Consider the following 18,335-nt stretch of genomic DNA (forward strand, 5'->3'; position numbering starts at 1 on the left):
CCTTGGACCACACTTCGAAAACCAAAATTAAAAAGTATTATTGATTGTCCTCATGTAAAAAGTTTCTTATATAACTCACTGAAAAGCTATAAATTCTAATACTGAAAGTGCTTTTCCTTTGGTAAACTATGTGTCATTATTAAGTGATACTACTACCTTTATTGGAGGGCACTGAGAACGGCAAAAGTCATTGATCTTCTTCTGAAATGATAGTTTGATCTCAGTCAATACTACACACTGTTGAGAAGAATACAAGAATTAAAGATTAAAAAATAAACAATTATTTTGGTAATGTACAACTTCTAAATCAGAAGCATTTCAGTTTGCACTATGCTAAAAATACCTTGTTTTCTTGGTAAAAAATACTATCATATTGTACTCCATTTTAAGGTCAATACCTTCAGAGGTACAGAGTAGCAAAAGTAAAAGTAACATATACAGCCATCTCTAGGTATCTGCAGGGGATTGGTTCTAGAACTCCCTGTGGATACCAAAATCTGCAGATACTCAAGTCCCTTACATAAAATGTCATAGTATATACAGGACAAAACCTGCCCACACTAAATTCAATTATCATCACAATTAGAAGCAAACCTTAATATCCTATGTGGCATTTACACAACCCAAATGGTTGGAGGTTTTTTTTTTGTTTTTTTTTTCCGGTACGTGGGCCTCTCACTGTTGTGGCCTCTCCCATTGCGGAGCACAGGCTCTGGACGTGCAGGCTCAGCGGCCATGGCTCACGGGCCCAGCCGCTCCGCGGTATGTGGGATCCTCCCGGACCGGGGCACGAACCTGTGTCCCCTGCATTGGCAGGCGGACTCTCAACCACTGCACCACTAGGGAAGCCCCTTGGAGATTTTATTTTACCTGTTACTGCCATGGAAATGCTTAGTCATCAAAATATTAATTAAATGCTAGCTTAAAACAATTACATTTTCAAAGAGATACATTAGTTGGCTGAGCTTTCTTTTACTTTTACTGCAGAGATTCAACAGATTCACAATATTACAACTTTTATTTATGACAGTGCCACCAAGTTCTGTTATTTAAGATAGCAAATTATAATTTTCAATGCTTACTTTAGTTTTTTATCATCACCCTGTGAGATAAGTAGAGAAGGTTTTATAATTAGATTTTATCATAGCTAACTTAAACTCATAAAGGTCAAATATTTTCTTAGGGTCATTTATCTATCAAGTGGCAAAAGCAGGTTGACACTCTCAGTCCAGAGCTTTCCTTACTGCTGGTTTCCATGAAATGGATAACTTAGTTTCACTACAAATAACCAGGTATGGATTTAGTTTTATCTAGCTTACAATAGGGTGTGATTCCTACAGAGCGGTAATCCTCCATCGATCTCTTACTGTTTATATATCTCTCACTGGGTATACCACGAATGCAAGGCTCTGACCATTCTTTACGTGGGCTGTTTCTCAGGTTTGTATTTGCCTTGTGCAGACTTGAGAAATGAGGTGATGTCTCCCTCTGGGACAAAGCGCAAGCTTGTTCACTGCTTGCTATAAAACAGCAAGTTCCCCAAGCTCAATGTTCCTTTCCTCTAAAGGAACCCACTACATGTGCAGGCATCCACTGAGCCCTCTGCACTGCACAGGTGGGATTTGGAGGAATGCAGGAGGAAACAAGGCAAATATCATGCTCACACATTTACCATGCTCTAAGTAATAAAGTCCTTAGTCTCTGATCCAGGAATCTCATGTTTTCTGCCAGCATCCATGAAACTGTAACAGGCTAACTTACTGGCTTGCAATTAGGGTAAAATCAAATCCTATTAGACCCAGTACATACTGAGTCTAATTTGTGTTTCATCAATACTAGAAAATTCTCAACCATAATTTGAATATGACTTTTTCTAGAAGTCCAATCTCACGAATTAGACCTTTTTATTCAAGCTCTCATTTCTTTTAATTTCTCTTTAGTATATTCTCTTATTACTGTGAGCTGTAGTTTTTATTTTTAGATTTAATTCTATTTATTTATTTATTTTGGCTGCGTTGGGTCTTCGTTGCTGTGCGTGGGCTTTCTCTAGCTGTGGCAAGCAGAGGTTGCTCTTTGTTGCTGTATGCAGGCTTCTCATTGTGGTGGCTTCACTTCTTGCAGAGCACGGGCTCTAGGCGTGGGGGCTTCAGTAATTGCAGCACACGGGCTCAGCAGTTGTGGCACATGGGCTCTAGAGCACAGGCTCGGTAATTGTGGTGCACGGGCTTAGATGCTCTGCAGCATGTGGGATCTTCCCGGACGAGGGCTCAAACCCCTGTCCCCTGCACTGGAAGGTGGATTCTTATCCACTGCACCACCAGGGAAGTCCCTGTGGTTTCACTAATCTCCTCAGCTCTATCTTTCGATTTATTAATTCTTATTCCAGTTGTATCTATCCACTATTTAATATATTCATTGTTTTAATTTTTAGGACTATATTTTTCATTTCTAAAAGTTCTATTTGGTTATATCTGCCTGATTGCTTTCAATAGTGTCTTATTTTCCTGTTGTATATTTAATCCCTTCTTGTAAGATTTAGTCTGTTTGAACATCTATATTTTATAGTCCCTATCCAATAATTCTATTGTCTGAAATTCTTGGAGGTTTAATTCTATTGTTTGTTATATCCACTGACTCTTGATCATGCTGAACTGCTTTTTCCTGTCTTATTATTTTGTATTATGAACACAGCCTCATAGGAGCTTTACATATTAGAATATACTGTGGCCTGGTTGAGGGTATATGCCTCTAGATCTTCTGTTTCTGTCTGGCATTCCAGCATATCACCAGCTTAGTACTATGCTTTGTGTGTGTGTGTGTGTGTGTGTGTGTGTGTGTGTGTGTGTGTCAAGATATTTATTGTGTACATGATAGTTTACTGTCTTTTTCAAATTCTAAGCCCTGTATAATTCATTCACTCATTAGGCTAAAAGAGGCCTTAGGAAGTTATTCAATATAATCTCCTGAATGCAGGCAAGTCTACATGATAATGTGCATAGAAGTAAAATCAAGACTTAAAATCTTTAAAATCACAAGGCACCTTCACAGCTTTCTCAATCACACTTGTTTCAAGACATAACAATCATCTCAAATATGTTATACACAAAAAATTACTGATCGGACATTCACAAAATATGCTTTGAATGAAAATAACATAGCAACAATTCACTCAGAGACACCTATATGGCAAAAACTATACCACAATACAAATCAGAAATAAGAGTTTAGGGTGAAAATTTGAAAAAGGTACAAATTTAAGGGCTGATAACCTAACTTTTCTTAAACTTACTGCTCTCTGTCTCCAAAGTTGTGCTATATCAATGACAGTCTTCCACAGTGCCTCTTCTCTATAAAAGGTGAATATACCAAAACCAGTCCAACTGGGTAGTCACAGATTGTAACTAATGCAAGTCAGTTTTGTAAGGTGTATTTGATATTCCATCTACATAACCAGGAACTGTCTTAAATAATAACCATCCTATATTTAACCACAACCATAAATCTCATTCTGAATCAATTGAAGAAAATGCCCCAAAATTCTGATTTAATTCAATTTGAAAACCAATTCATTTCCATATAAACCATTTTTTAAAAAAGAAGCTGGAATAACATTCTGAATTATTCATAATCCTGGGAAATCATTAACTTGGGCAGTGGTTGGAAACAGCATAAAAGAAATTATCAACCAACTTCTCTCACCCCTTATGTAAGAAAGAAACGTTACTTTAATAGTTAAGAAGGCAATGAATTGGCTGACAAGGGCCCATGGTCTATGGATGAATCTAGAGATAGAATTAGGGAATGGGACACCAACTTGTGTTGAGATGTAGAATCTTCAATATTTACCAAATCTTTTCCAGAGGTAATACCTTTGCTGGCTTGTCTTTCTTTTTTTCTCTCTGGTGAAACTATAAATTCTGAACTACCAATGATCAATTTCTGTGACATTTCCACCACTGACACTGGAAAAAGCTTTGTTTTACAAAAAAATACACAAAGTACATTTTTCTGAGAAGCAGATGAACAGTTGGGGTATTCTGTGGAGTTTTTTTACCACAGCTGCTAACAGCCATTTGCTTAACTCTGCAACAAAAGCAACTTGAAAGAAAGACGTTTCCACAGTTTGAGGAAAAGAATCAGACCAAGAAGGATAAGGGAAGCTGATGGAGAAAACTGTAACTTCCAAATGGTGAGGTCCTTAGGTTAATGATGCACTAGACTTACAGTCACACATTAGAGTTCACTCAGTATGACAGACTCTAGGTCTATCTACCTCACTACAAATAACTCAATTTCGTTTCCTTTTATGGCTGAGTAATATTCCACTGTATATATGTGCCACATCTTCTTTATCCATTCATCTGTTGAGGGACACTTAGGGTGCTTCCATGTCCTGGATAGTGTAAATAGAGCTGCAATGAACATTGTGGTACATGACCCTTCTTGAACTATGGTTTTCTCAGGGTATACGCCCAGTAGTGGGTTTGCTGCGTCATATGGTAGTTCTATTTTTAGTTTTCTAAGGAACCTCCATACTGTTCTCCATAGTGGCTGTGTCAATTTACATTCCCACCAACAGTGCAAGAGGGTTCCCTTTTCTCCACACCCTCTCCAACATTTAATGTCTGTAGATTTTTTTGATGATGGCCATTCTCACCGGTGTGAGGTGATAGCTCATTGTACTTATGATTTGCATTTCTCTAATGATTAGTGATGTTGAGCATCCTTTCATGTGTTTGTTGGCAATCTGTATATCTTCTTTGGAGAAATATCTATTTAGGTCTTCTGCCCATTTGGGGATAGGGTTGTTTTTTTGATATTGAGCTGCATGAGCTGCTTGTATATTTTGGAGATTAATCCTTTGTCAGTTGCTTTATTTGCAAATATTTTCTCCTATTCTGAGAGTTGTCTTTTCGTCTTGTTTATGTTTTCCTTTCCTGTGCAAAAGCTTTTAAGTTCCATTAGGTCCCATTTGTTTATTTTTGTTTTTATTTCCATTTCTCAAAGAGGTGGGGTCAAAAAGGATCTTGCTGTGACTTACATCACAGAGTGTTCTGCGTATGTTTTCCTCTAAGAATTTTATAGTGTCTGGCCTTATATTTAGGTCTCTAATCCATTTTGAACTTATTTTTGTGTATGATGTTAGGAATTGTTCTAATTTCATTCTTCTACATGTAGCTGTCCAGTATTCCCAGCACCACTTATTGAAGAGGCTGTCTTTTCTCCACTGTATATTCTTGCCTCCTTTATCAAAGATAAGGTGATCATATGTGCATAGATTTACCTCTAGGCTTTCTATCTTGTTCCATTGATCTATATTTCTGTTATTGGCCAGTACCATACTGCCTTGATTACTGTAGCTTTGTAGTATAGTCTGAGGTCAGGGAACCTAATTCCTCCAGCTCCGTTTTCATTTCTCAAGATTGCTTTGGCTATTTGGGGCCTTTTGTGTTTCCATACAAATTGTGAAATTTTTTGTTCTAGTTCTATGAAAAATGCCAGTGGTAGTTTGATAGGGATTGCACTGAATCTGTAGATTGCTTTGGGAAGTAGAGTCATTTTCACAATTTTGATTCTTCCAATCCAAGAACATGGTATATCTCTCCATCTGTTTGTATCATTTTTAATTTCTTTCATCAGTGTCTTATAATTATCTGCATACAGGTCTTTTGTCTCCTTAGGTAGGTTTATTCCTGATATTTTATTCTTTTTGTTGCAATGGTAAATGGGAGTGTTTCCTTAATTGCTCTTTCAGATTTTTCATCATTAGCGTATAGGAATGCAAGAGATTTCTGTGCATTAATTTCATATCCTGCTACTTTACCAAATTCATTGATTAGCTCTAGTAGTTTTCTGGTAGCATCTTTAGGATTCTCTATGTATACTATCATGTCATATGCAAACAGTGACAGTTTTACTTCTTTTCCGATTTGGATTCCTGTTATTTCTTTTTCTCCTCTGATTGCTGTGGCTAAAACTTCCAAAACTAAGTTGAATAACAGTGGTGCGAGTGGGCAACCTTTTCTTGTTCCTGATCTTAGTGGAAATGGTTCCAGTGTTTCACCATTGAGAACAATGTTGGCTGTGGGTTTGTCCTACATGGCCTTTATTATGTTGAGGTAGGTTCCCTCTATGCCCACTTTCTGGAGAGTTTTTATCATAAATGCATGTTGAACTTTGTCGAAAGCTTTTTCTCCACCTTTTTTTTCTTTTTTTTTTTTTGCGATACGCAGGCTTCTCACTGTTGTGGCCTCTCCCGTTGTGGAGCAACAGGCTCCGGACGCACAGGCTCAGTGGCCATGGCTCATGGGCCCAGCCGCTCCAGGGCATGTGGGATCCTCCTGGACCGGGGCACGAACCTGTGTCCCCTGCATCGGCAGGCGGACTCTCAACCACTGCGCCACCAGGGAAGCCCTCTCCATCTATTGAGATGATCATATGGTTTTTCTCCTTCAATTTGTTAATATGGTTTATCACATTGATTGATTTGCATATATTGAAGAATCCTTGCATTCCTGGGATAAACCCCACTTGATCATCGTGTATGATCCTTTTAATGTTCTGCTGGATTCTGTTTGCTAGTATTTTTTGAGGATTTTTGCACCTATGTTCATCAGTGATAATGGCCTATAGTTTTCTTCTTTTGTGACATCTTTGTCTGGTTTTGGTATCAGAGTGATGGTAGCCTCGAAGAATGAGTTTGGGAGTGTTCCTCCCTGTGCTATATTTTGGAAGAGTTTGAGAAGGATAGGTATTAGCTCTTCTCTAAATGTTTGATAGAATTCACCTGTGAAGCCATCTGGTCCTGAACTTTTGTTTGTTGGAAAATTTTTAATCAGTTTCATTTTCAGGGCTTGTGATTAGATTGTTTATATTTTCTATTTCTTCCTGGTTCAGTCACGGAAGGTTGTTACTTTTGTAAGAATTTTTCGTTTTTCCAGGTTGTCCATTTTATTGGCATATAATGGCTTGTAGTAATCTCTCATGATCCTTTGTATTTCTTCAGTGTCAGTTGATACTTCTTTTCATGTCTAATTCTATTGATTTGAGTCTTCTCCCTTTTTTTCTTGATGAATCTGGCTGACAGTTTATCAATTTTCTTTAACTTCTCAAATAACCAGCTCTTTGTTTTATTGATCTTTGCTATTGTTTTCATTTCTTTTTCATTTCTTTTTGGATCTGATCTTTGTGATTTCTTTCCTTCTGCTAACTTTGGGTTTTTTTCTTCTTCTTCCTCTAATTGCTTTAGGTGTAAGGTTAGGCTGTTTGAGATTTTTCTTGTTTCTTGAGGTAGGATTGTATTGCCATAAACTTCCCTCTTAGAACTGCTTTTGTTCCATCCCATAGGTTTTGGGTCGTTGTCACTTGGTTATTTAGTAGCATACTGTTTAGTCTCCCCAAGTGTTCGTATTTTTTAGTTTTTTTTTCCTGTAATTGATATCTAGTCTCATGCCATTGTGGTCCAAAAAGATATCTGATACAATTTCAATATTCTTAAATTTACCAAGGCTTGATTTGTGACCCAAGATATGGTCTATCCTGGAGAATGTTCCATGAGCACTTGAGAAGTGTATTCTGCTGTTTTTGGATGGAATTTCCTAAAAATTTTAGGTCTATCTTCTTTAATGTATCATTTAAAGCTTGTGTTTCCTTATTTATTTTCATTTTGGATGATCTGTCCATTGGTGAAAGTGGGGTGTAAATATCCCCTACTATGATTGTGTTACTGTTGATTTCCCCTTTTACAGCTGTTAGCATTTGGCTTATGTATTGAGGTGCTCCTATGTTGGGCGCATAAATATTTACAATTCTTATATCTTCTTGGATTGATCCCTTGATCATTATGCAGTGTCCTTCTTTGTCTCTTGTAATAGTCTTGTTTTCATGTCTATTTTGTGGATATGAGAATTGCTACTCCAGCTTTCTTTTGATTTCCATTTGCATGGAATATCTTTTTCCATCCCCTCACTTTCAGTCTGTATGTGCTCCTAGGTCTGAAGTGGGTCCCTTGTAGTCAGCATATTGTTTCTGTATCCATTCAGCCAGTCTATATCTTTTGGTTGGAGCATTTAATCCATTTACATTTAAGGTAGTTATCAATATATATGTTCCTACTGCCATTTTCTTAATTGTTCTGTGTTTGTTATTGTAGGTCTTTTCCTTTTCTTGTGTTTCCTGCCTAGAGACTTTCCTTTAGCATTCGTTGTAAAGCTGGTTTGGTTTGCTGTATTCTCTTACCTTTTGCTTCTCTATAAAGGTTTTAATTTTTCTGTCGAAACTGAATGAGATCCTTGCTGGGTAGAATAATCTTGGTTGTAGGTTTTTCTCCTTCATCACTTTAAATATGTCCTGCCACTCCCTTCTGGCTTGCAGAGTTTCTGCTGAAAGATCAGCTGTTATCCTTATGGGGATTCCCTTCTAGGTTATTTGTTGCTTTTCCCTTGCTGCTTTTAATATTTTTTCTTTGTACCTAATTTTTGATAGTTTGATTAATATGTGTCTCGGTGTGTTTCTCTTTGGGTTTATCCTGTATGGGACTCTCTGAGCTTCCTGGACTTGACTATTTCCTTTTTCATGTTAGGGAAGTTTTCAACTATAGTCTTCAAATATTTTCTCAGACACTTTCTTTTTCCCTTCTTCTTCTGGGACCCCTATAATTCAAATGTTGGTGTGTTTAATGTTGTCCCAGAGGTCTCTGAGACTGTCCTCAATTCTTTTCACTCATTTTTCTTTATTTTGCTCCCTGGCAGTTATTTCCACCATTTTACCTTCCAGCTCACTTATCCGTTCTTCTGCCTCAGTTATTCTGCTATTGATTCCTTCTAGAGTATTTTTAATTTCATTTATTGTGTTGTTCATCACTGTTTGTTTGCTCTTTAGTTTTTCTAGACCCTTGTTAAATGTTTCTTGTATTTTCACCATTCTGTTTCCTAGATTTTGGATCATCTTTACTATCATTACTCTGAATTCTTTTTCAGGTAGGTTGCCTATTTTGTCTTCATTTATTTGGTATTGTAGGTTTTTACCGTGCTCCTTCATCTGTAACACATTTTTTTGCCTTTCTTTTTTTTTTTTTTTGATGGGTGGGGTTGTATTCCTGTCTTACTGGTTGTTTGGCCTGAGGCGTTCCAACACTGGAGTTTGCAGGCAGTTGGATAGAGCCGGGTCTTGGTGCTGAGATTAGAACCTCCGGGAGGCCTCACTCTGATTAATATACCCTGGGGTTTGAGGTTCTCTGTTAGTCCAGTGGTTTGGACTCAGAGCTCGCACCACAGGAGCTTGGGCCCAACCTCTGGAATAGGAACCAACATCCTACAAGCTGCAGGGCGTGGCAAAAAAAAAAAAGAAAGATTAAAAAGCAGTACAATATCAAAGAATAAAAAACAAAATAAATTTAGAAAGATAAAAAATATATTAGGAAAAATAAAAATATAATTGGGGCTTCCCTGGTGGCGCAGTGGTTGAGAGTCCGCCTGCCGATGCAGGGGACACGGGTTCATGCCCCGGTCCGGGAAGATCCTACATGCCGTGGAGTGGCTGGGCCCGTGAGCCATGGCTGCTCAGCCTGCGCTTTCGGAGCCTGTGCTCCGCAACGGGAGAGGCCACAACAGTGAGAGGCCTGCGTACCGCAAAAGAAAAAAATAAAATAAAATAATTGAAACAACTGCCAGAAGGTAAAATAAAACCATAACAGAAAAAGAAAGGGGCTGGGCAGGGGGCAGGGGAACAAGCCAAAAGAAGAGAACAATAAGTATAAAGAATAAAATAAAATTAGAAAAATAAAAGATTAGGAAAAATAAAATATAAATGAATGAACAACAGTGAATCAACAAGGTAGAATAGAACTTCAATCTAAAAGAGGAAAAAGGAAAAGAGGAAAAAAATGAAGAAAAAAATAGCCTTGGCTATGGGGTCGGAGTTTAGGCAGGGATGGAACTTAGGCAGGCGTGGGGTTAGGGTGGGGCGGGACCTAGGCCGGTGCGGGGGGTGACGTTTGAGCATTGGACCGAGCCTAGGCTCAGGACCCACACAGCTGGAAAAGGCCTTGGGAGCGGGGCTTAGGCAGGGTGACGTTCAAGTGTGGGGCGGGGCCTCTGCTTAGGACCCAGTCTGTGGGGCTTCCTCCCGTCCTCATAGACGTCCGTGGTCCACCACCGGTGCTTGGTAGGTGCCCTAGTTGTGCAGAGACATGAATTCTGCATCCTCCTAGTCCACCATCTTGATTCCGCCCTCTGCCGAGTACTTTCTTGCTTCAGTTTCTGATATATCCATTTCCCAGGGCCATCGGGCAGGCTGGCTCCTGACTGGTGCGCACACTCATGCTGGTGGTCACGAAGACCGGAATTCTGCACCTGGAGAAACTTTTCGGCCGGCCAGGCAGCCACAGGGAGGTGGACAGGGGCAGTACTATGTTTTATGTTAAGTTCTCAGCTTGCGAAATTTTAGAATATAACGGATTATAAAGTTTACTCCAAACTTATGTGAGGGCAGGCCTATCGTTATGAACTCCCAGAGAAGATCTTTTTTTTAATTCAGAGCTCAAAAGAAAACAGACAAGCTTCTTGTTCTGATGGGCAAAGATTGTTCTTCTACACCCTTTCATTAAGGGTGTAGCTTTCTGAGGTTCCAGAGAGCTACAAAAGGTGGTATGTCTCAATTACACTTTTCCATCATACATAGACAAATTTTTATCGTTTTTGTGTGACCATTAATTCACAAGAAATGTGGTTACTGATACAGGCAAACCCTGTCCCTGAAAATGACCACAGCCAAAAGTTAACTGGTCTTCTGTTAGCTACCTATTCATTTTTGGTCTCTGAGCACCTCCCTTACATATTCTGACCTCATGTAATCATTGAAAAGGAAGTCTATTAAGCAATTCTATTGTAGACAGTCTATGAAGCATCTTTGTAGCAGGATGGATTTCAAGCTATCCAGTCAAGAATGGAAGTCTACACTGATTCTTAAGTGGGTGTGATATTATGATTATAGTAAGAAATATGTATTTTGGTCTTCATCCAAGGTTCCTGCCACATAGCTCCTACCACACTTGTAATTTCCTATATAAGAGCTATAGGTGCATCTTTTGTTATAATATTTAGTTTTGTCCTATTTCCTGAAATAGCTTCAGAGTGATAAAGAGGAAGTGAATGTCTTGTTATTCATAACAAGCCCTTTCAGCCACACCTGAGTTTATGTTAATGAGGAGACTTTTGGAAAGCCCCTAAGGATGGGGGCTGGTTGTTAGAGGAACCAACCTTAGTATGTGAGGTTCAGAACTTTCAGCCGTATCTCCCAGACCTCTGGGGCTGGAGACTGACTTAATCACCAACGGCCAATGTGTTACTCATTCATGCTTACATAATGAAGCCTCCACAAAAATCCCTGAACCAGGAGCTTAAGAGAGCTTCCAAGCTTGTGAACATGGCATACCTGGAGAGGGCATGGGAGCTTGGCAACCCTTTCCCCATACCTTGACCTATGAATCTCTTCTATCTGGCAGTTCCTGAGTTATAGCCTTTTACAAAAAACTGGTGATCTAGTAAGTAAACTCTTTTCCTGAGTCTGTGTGCTGCTCTGGCAAATTAACTGAACCTGAGGAACGGGATGTGGAAACCTCTGACTTATAGCCAGTCCTCAGAAGCACAGGTAACAACCTGGACTTGAAATTGGAGTCAGAAAGGGGTTGGAGGGTGTGGGTTCTTGTGGGACTGAGCCCTTAACCTGTGGAATCTAACACTATTTCTCCAGGCAGACAGTATCAGAACTGGATTAAACTGCAGGACACCAAGCTAGGTGTCCAGAGAGTTGGAGAACTGTTTGGTGCTGGGGGGAAAACCCACATGCATATAGTCACACAAGTGCCAGAAGTATTGAGATCTTAAAGAAACACAGGAGTGCTTTTCCCTAGACGATGGATAACATCATAATTTAATCACAGGGAAAATCAGGGTCAATCTAGTCACTTTTAGAACTTTCAACGTGCTGAGAAATTTTGTTTTTATTTGTTACCTGACTTACACTGAATTTTTGGTCCACATTATTTACTTCCTTGTTCCTGGGTTATACATTACTCTCTGCCCATGGCCTTAGGAAGAGTATAGTGTGCTTTCCTGCTCCTTCACTTTGGGTTTGTCCATGTGACCTGCTTTGGCCAACAGACTATTAATGGAAGCAACACAAATGTGTTTGAACGGTTACACTCGCTCCTTTGCATTTCTGCTATTGCTATGAGACCATGTCTTAGGTAGCCTCCTGGTCCCAGAAGAGAGGTACACGGACCAGAACCCAGACTGTGGAGTTCAAGTTTAGCCTAGAACAGCAGAACTCAAACTGACATGCAGATGCATGAGAAAGAAATACATGTTGCTATAAACCACTAAATTTGGGTAGTTTTTCATGTACATTACTGTGAAAATAGCTGACCAATATATTTACTTTGTGAGTAGTTCCTAGGCCCTTTCCCTAAAACAAAGCACTTGAAATGTATTAGTCTAAGTCTTTTTACCTGAAATTTTTTGAGCTGCTCAACAGACTAGGTTAAACTAGTTATACTATATTAATACATAATGATTTGCCTTGGAGTCTGTCAATAACATCTAATATAAAATGGAGTACCAACCTGGTATTTATGTAAGAAGGAAAGATCGGTAGTTTCATTTAAAGGAATAGAAGATGATGTGACATGAACATATGGATTTAATTCTGCAATACGATGAAGTACAGCTTCAGCCCTAAAACAAGAAAAGAAAAAGAAAAAAGACTTTTACTATTCTTTTGTTCAATAAATATACTCAATCTTTCAAACTTGGACACTTTGATGACATCAGAAGAACGTGAATGTTACAAAATTTCATGGGAATTTAAACTGGAGAGGAATAAAAGAAGTTGAAACTTATTTTTACTATACAATCTTGAGATGTAGCACACTGTCATATTCCATAGTAGTAGCATATGTAATAGCATAGTAATATGGAATATGAATATAGCATATTCACATAATCTCAAAGTGTACCCTTATAGGTCAATGCTCCTTAAGGCTCTTAATGATTCAGTAATAATAAAGACCTACTTAAACAATCTTAAAGAAATGCATTTCTAGGTAGCAATGTGAATGTATTAAATTTTTGACAAATATAAATAATTAAATGTCAACACTTACTTATCTACAGTAGAGTGAATTTATGGTTATGAGTTAAACAACTATGATTGAACTGGTGTTCTGGATACAGAAAATATTCTAAGTAACTACAACAGTAAGAAAAAAGAAAAATCCTATGATAATACATCAAAATATCTTATCTTCACCTGTTTCTCATACTAACAACATCATCTTCACAGAGAAAGAAGTTGGTTCCTAGATCCCATGCTTGGCATTCTTCTGTATCATGAATTGTAAGTGCCTTCAAAAAAGAGAAAACTATCTGTTAAAGTCAGGAGTAAGACAAGGATGCTCACTATTTCCAATACTATTTACACTGACTTGGAAGAATTATCTAATTAGACAATAGAAAGTAATTAAAGTCCTAGTAATTGGAAAGGTTATAAAGTTAGATCCATTCACAGATGATATGACTATATACATCTGGAAACCCAGAAAAATTCATGGAAAAACTACTTTGTTTTTTTTTTATAACGCAAAATAATTTTTTAATGCTAGTATATGATTTTTTTGGTAGAGATTACTGTTACATTAACTTGAATATAGCTTCATTATTCAACTGTCAACTGTGAAGTGAGATAAGACAAATGTTAAAAGCAGGGTTTTGATTACTTAACACAGTAAAATTGTAATTCCAAGTTACAGACGTTCATGTAACGATAGTTGTATACTGATGACAATAAGAATAATACTTTCCACGTATGACATTTATCAATAACAATTCTCAATTAATTAAGTAAAAAATAATTAACATGATGGTAATATTGTAATTCCAAATAAATATACTATATGCTTGCTGTAGGTGTGTGTATATGTACTTTATTTTTCAGATAGTACTGAACCCTAGTTGACTTTAAAAAAATGAATAAATTAGGCATATTACCATGCACTTACATCACCAGGGTGCCTTTATGCTATGTGAAAAACTACTTTAAAAAACAGTAAGCGAATTTAAGTTTAGAAAAGTAGCACATTATACAGATCAACATATATACAAAGATTTTAAAAATTCACATAAACTAACATTTCCAAATGGTCATGTTCTAAGTAAGAAAGAAAACTGACTAACTGGAAAATATATTTTTAACTTATATTTCAAGCCACAAATCTTATAGAAAAAGGGGCAAGGTATATGAAAGCAGAGTATACCGAAAAAGAAATACATAGGGCCCTTTAAAATATTTAAGTATGTTCAACCTTGCTCAAGAATGAAACACCTTTTCTCATTCATCAGAATGGCATAAATCCAAATTGGTGAGAGTGAAGTAAATCAGGCATTCTCATACATTACTGGTGGGAATATGAAGTAGCACAAAACCTCAAAGGAAAAAAAATTGGCATTCTTTAGCAAAATGACAAGTATATTTCTCCTTTGACACAGCAATCCCACTTTTAAGAATCTATCACAAAGACACACTGGAAATAATATAAAAATACATATGTACAGGACTCTTAGCTGCAGCACTATGTGTAATAGCAACAGACTGGAAATAATCAAAATGTCCACCAATGAGGAAATGGGTATAATTACGTATGATACATCAACACAACATATATCCATGCAGCTATGAAAAAAATAAGTGAAAAAATATATTTATCACTATGGAGTAATACCAGGATATGCTGGTATGTGATAAAAAGCAAGGTAGAAGTATGGCACTTTACCTAAGAAAGGCAGGTGGGGATAAATATGTACATACACACATACAGATTTGCATGTCTATATGTATGTATTTGCTTATATTTAAAAACAGATTAAAAAAAGAAGGCAACCTAATAAGGGAAGGAGGAAATAGGGTAGAGAGATGCTAGACTTACCTGAATATACTTTGCTTTATAAATTTGACTTTGAATATGTCTCATATAATAATAAAACTAAATCAAATTAAAAAAGCAATCCCTAAAAATCCAAAGTAAAATGAATAAATGGACAAAACTATCTATTTGAATTTGTTGCATAATTACACAAAGGAATTATTTAGTGACTTAAGAAAGCAGTTAATTTGTCTGCCAAATCCAGATGGGATACTAAGGATAAAACAATTTATCTTAAACTGTTTTCAATAATCATATTGTTATAATAATGCTGGAACTGTTATTCCAAAACTATGTCATAGATATAACAGGATATAATATAGGATAAAGCAAATAAGTAATCAGGTTCATGTCATTAAGACCCAAAACCTTATAGTAAGAGAAGAGATACAAATATAAAATCTAAGAAGTAAATAAGTAAGTACCCTGTAATCCTAAACTTGAAACTCAGAAATTTCAGTGTTCATTCACAATGAATGTTCTAGCTCTGTCCACTGGTAAGACTTTACAGGCAGTGACAACCAAAGAATACTGGGGTAGTGTCAAAAGGACTCAAGGACTTCAAGAAGATCCCCCAAAGCAAAGATGAAACAATCTGAGCATCAATGACTCAAAACACATCAAATATGTTTAAATCCATCATGATGTTCACATACACACATACCACCTAAGTTTCACCTGTCACTGTTGAGGATTCAGAGAAAACCAGTGATTTTGAAAAGTAGTAAATAAAGGGGGAAAATCAAGTATTTATCTTGCCTTTTACACATGTACTAACTATATGTAGCGAAACCAAACAAGTGATGAATGGAAACTTTTCTAAAATATTATTCCCATTAATAAATGAAATAGAAATGACAGAAATAGAATATCACAGCCCCAATAAAATAATGATCTAGGCAGTGATCATTAATAGGTAGTAATAATCACAAAAAAAGATAACAGAATATTATTTCCTCCTGATGGGAGAACACAATATCACTTGTGCAGCAGTAGTGCCCAAAGAATCAAATCTGAATCTGATTCTCTGGATATAACGACTAGTTTATAAGAAATACAGAGATGGAGGTACACGTGACAAATGACCTGATTTCTTTAAAAAGTAAATTGAAAGAAAGAAAAAGAATCAGGGAAGGGAAATCTATTGATTCAAAGAAACCAAGTCCAGTATATGGACTTTACTTGGATCCTGATTAGAACAAAACAAATTTAAGAAAAATTCTTTCTTTAGACGACTGGGAAAATATGGACTCTAACTAGATACTTGACGATCGTGGTAGGCAGGCTTCAAAGATACCCCAATGATTCCCACTTCCTGATATTCAGGCCTTTGTGCAATCCTGTCTCCTCCTAGTGACTTGCTTTTAAGGACTACAGCATAGGTGATGGAATGTCACTTCTGAGATTAGGTTACAAAAGACTGCGATTTATCTTGCTAGCACATTCCCTTTTTTTTTTTTTTGCAGTATGAGGGCCTCTCACTGTTGTGGCCTCTCCCGTTGTGGAGCACAGGCTCCGGACGCGCAGGCTCAGTGGCCATGGCTCATGGGCCCAGCCGCTCCACGGCATGTGGGATCTTCCCGGACCGGGGCACGAACCCGTGTCCCCTGCATCAGCAGGCGGACTCTCAACCACTGCGCCACCAGGGAAGCCCCTCCCTTTCTTGTCTTTTGCTTGCTTACTCCGATGGAACAAGCTGCCATATTGTGAGCTGCCCTATGAAGAGGGCCACATGGCAAGGAACTGAGGGTGACCTCTGACTAATAGCCAGCAAGGGACTGAGGTGGGCAAGTTGAACGACACAACCTTGCCACTGAATCCTATGCATAACTACATGGGCAGGTTTGGGAAGCAGATCCTTTCCCTAGCCTCAAGATGACTGCAGGCCCTGCCAATATCGGTGACTGGAGCTTTGTGAAAGATCCTCAGAGGAATCTGCTAAGTTGCACCTGATTCCTGCCCCAAAGAAACTGAGGTAAATGCTGTTGTTTAAGTTGCTAAGTTCTGTTTAAAGATAACAATGATCTTAAAAAACTGTTAACGTTTTTAGGTGTGGAAGTGATACTGTGGTTATGTTTTCAAAAGGCACGCTTATCTTTTAGAGGTTTATAGTAAAATATTTAAGAATGATATAATAGGATGTCTGAGATTGATATTAAAATAATTGGGCAGTTGGGGGCAGTGGGGAATGGGAAGAAGATACATGAAACAAATCTGTCTATGAGCTAATAACTGCAGGTGCATGATGGATACATGGGGTTTTGCTAACACTATTCTCTTTTTTTGGATAATTTTGAAATTTTCTGTAATAAAAAGCTTTTTAAAAGGAGGAAAATAGAGAATTACGACAATTTTGCTACTAAATGAAGAAGCAATAATTAGGCCAAAGTGTAACTAATATCACCACTACGGATGAGAGGAAAAAAAAAAAAGAGTTCATAACAAACAAACAATTCTTCTTACCAAGGACATTTACTCACCTTAATCCCTGCAAGAACAAGATTCTTTGCTATAAAGGGGGAAGAAAAAAAAAGGAATAGCTTAATATTAGGAATTGTATATTAGATATGTCTTCATGGAGTTTGGTTAAATCTCTGAATAATTTTAACTTTTTACTACCTAAGAAATATAGGTTCCTTAGAAAATATGGATGAACAAAATGAAAAAAATAAAATTTTCCATAATCAAACCACACTGAGATAATCATTCTTAAAATTTCAGTGTATGCTTCCAGACATGCTGTTATGAATGTGTGCATGTGTGCTCTACCATAATGAATTAATGGATACAGAGAAAGATCATTAATAACTATCAACATCACAAAAAGAGAAGCAGGAGAGTCATTACTGGTTCCTTGTGGAAGAATGTAACAGTATGAAATACTCTTGCCCCAGCTGCCCCCCCACCCAAAATCAAAACTGAACCTGATCAAGGTTTTGGGTCTAATTTCCTTTATAGAAAATAATACAAGGGAAAGGAATTAAATTCTTTAAATTATGTTGCTCAAAAGCATCATATAAAATTATGAATAAAAATACTGCTTACCAATTTCCAAACCAAGACCACCCATACCACTTAAGAAAACATGGGACTTGGCCATCTTCTGCATTGCTGTGTCTCCAAGAACGTACCTCTGTCGACTACATGTAAAACACAATGAAAATTATTTTACCAAGATTGTATATCCTTTTAAAATCATTTGTGAACTAATAACCTGGCAGCTAGATCCTGCCCACAGACTTGTTTTGGATCACTTGCATAGTGCTTAAAAGTTCTGAATTAATGTCAAATATATGACATATTTTTAAAAATTAGAAGATTTGGCACCACAGTCCACATTCCCTCATGGCTACAGAGT

The 18,335-nt window shown here is 37.4% G+C and overlaps 2 protein-coding genes across 3 annotated transcripts in view; both read right to left on the reverse strand.

Moving 5' to 3' along the window:
• UBA6 (ubiquitin like modifier activating enzyme 6) overlaps positions 1-18,335 on the reverse strand; it is an 82,946-nt gene that overhangs the window by 47,440 nt on the left and 17,171 nt on the right. The window contains exons 3-7 of one of the 2 annotated variants that reach the window (XM_022561690.3): positions 18,023-18,117; positions 17,458-17,486; positions 13,309-13,403; positions 12,623-12,734; positions 157-237 (exon numbers count right to left, since the gene is read on the reverse strand). In XM_022561690.3, coding sequence (XP_022417398.2) covers positions 157-237; positions 12,623-12,734; positions 13,309-13,403; positions 17,458-17,486; positions 18,023-18,117 — 412 coding nt within the window. The remainder of the gene's footprint in view (positions 1-156; positions 238-12,622; positions 12,735-13,308; positions 13,404-17,457; positions 17,487-18,022; positions 18,118-18,335) is intronic. The other variant, XM_089911999.1, reaches the window with a different exon arrangement.
• Positions 16,150-18,335, reverse strand: part of LOC111168121 (uncharacterized) — a 44,449-nt gene continuing 42,263 nt past the window's right edge. The window contains exons 7-8 of the mRNA XM_089911260.1: positions 18,023-18,117; positions 16,150-17,486 (exon numbers count right to left, since the gene is read on the reverse strand). The gene's annotated coding sequence lies outside the window, so the exon portion shown is untranslated. The remainder of the gene's footprint in view (positions 17,487-18,022; positions 18,118-18,335) is intronic.

Source organism: Delphinapterus leucas, chromosome 5 (genome assembly GCF_059928025.1).
Source record: "Delphinapterus leucas isolate spDelLeu-1000000601 "Yukka" chromosome 5, BTC_Dleu_Yukka2, whole genome shotgun sequence".
In the NCBI taxonomy this organism is placed as follows: Eukaryota; Metazoa; Chordata; class Mammalia; order Artiodactyla; family Monodontidae; genus Delphinapterus; species Delphinapterus leucas.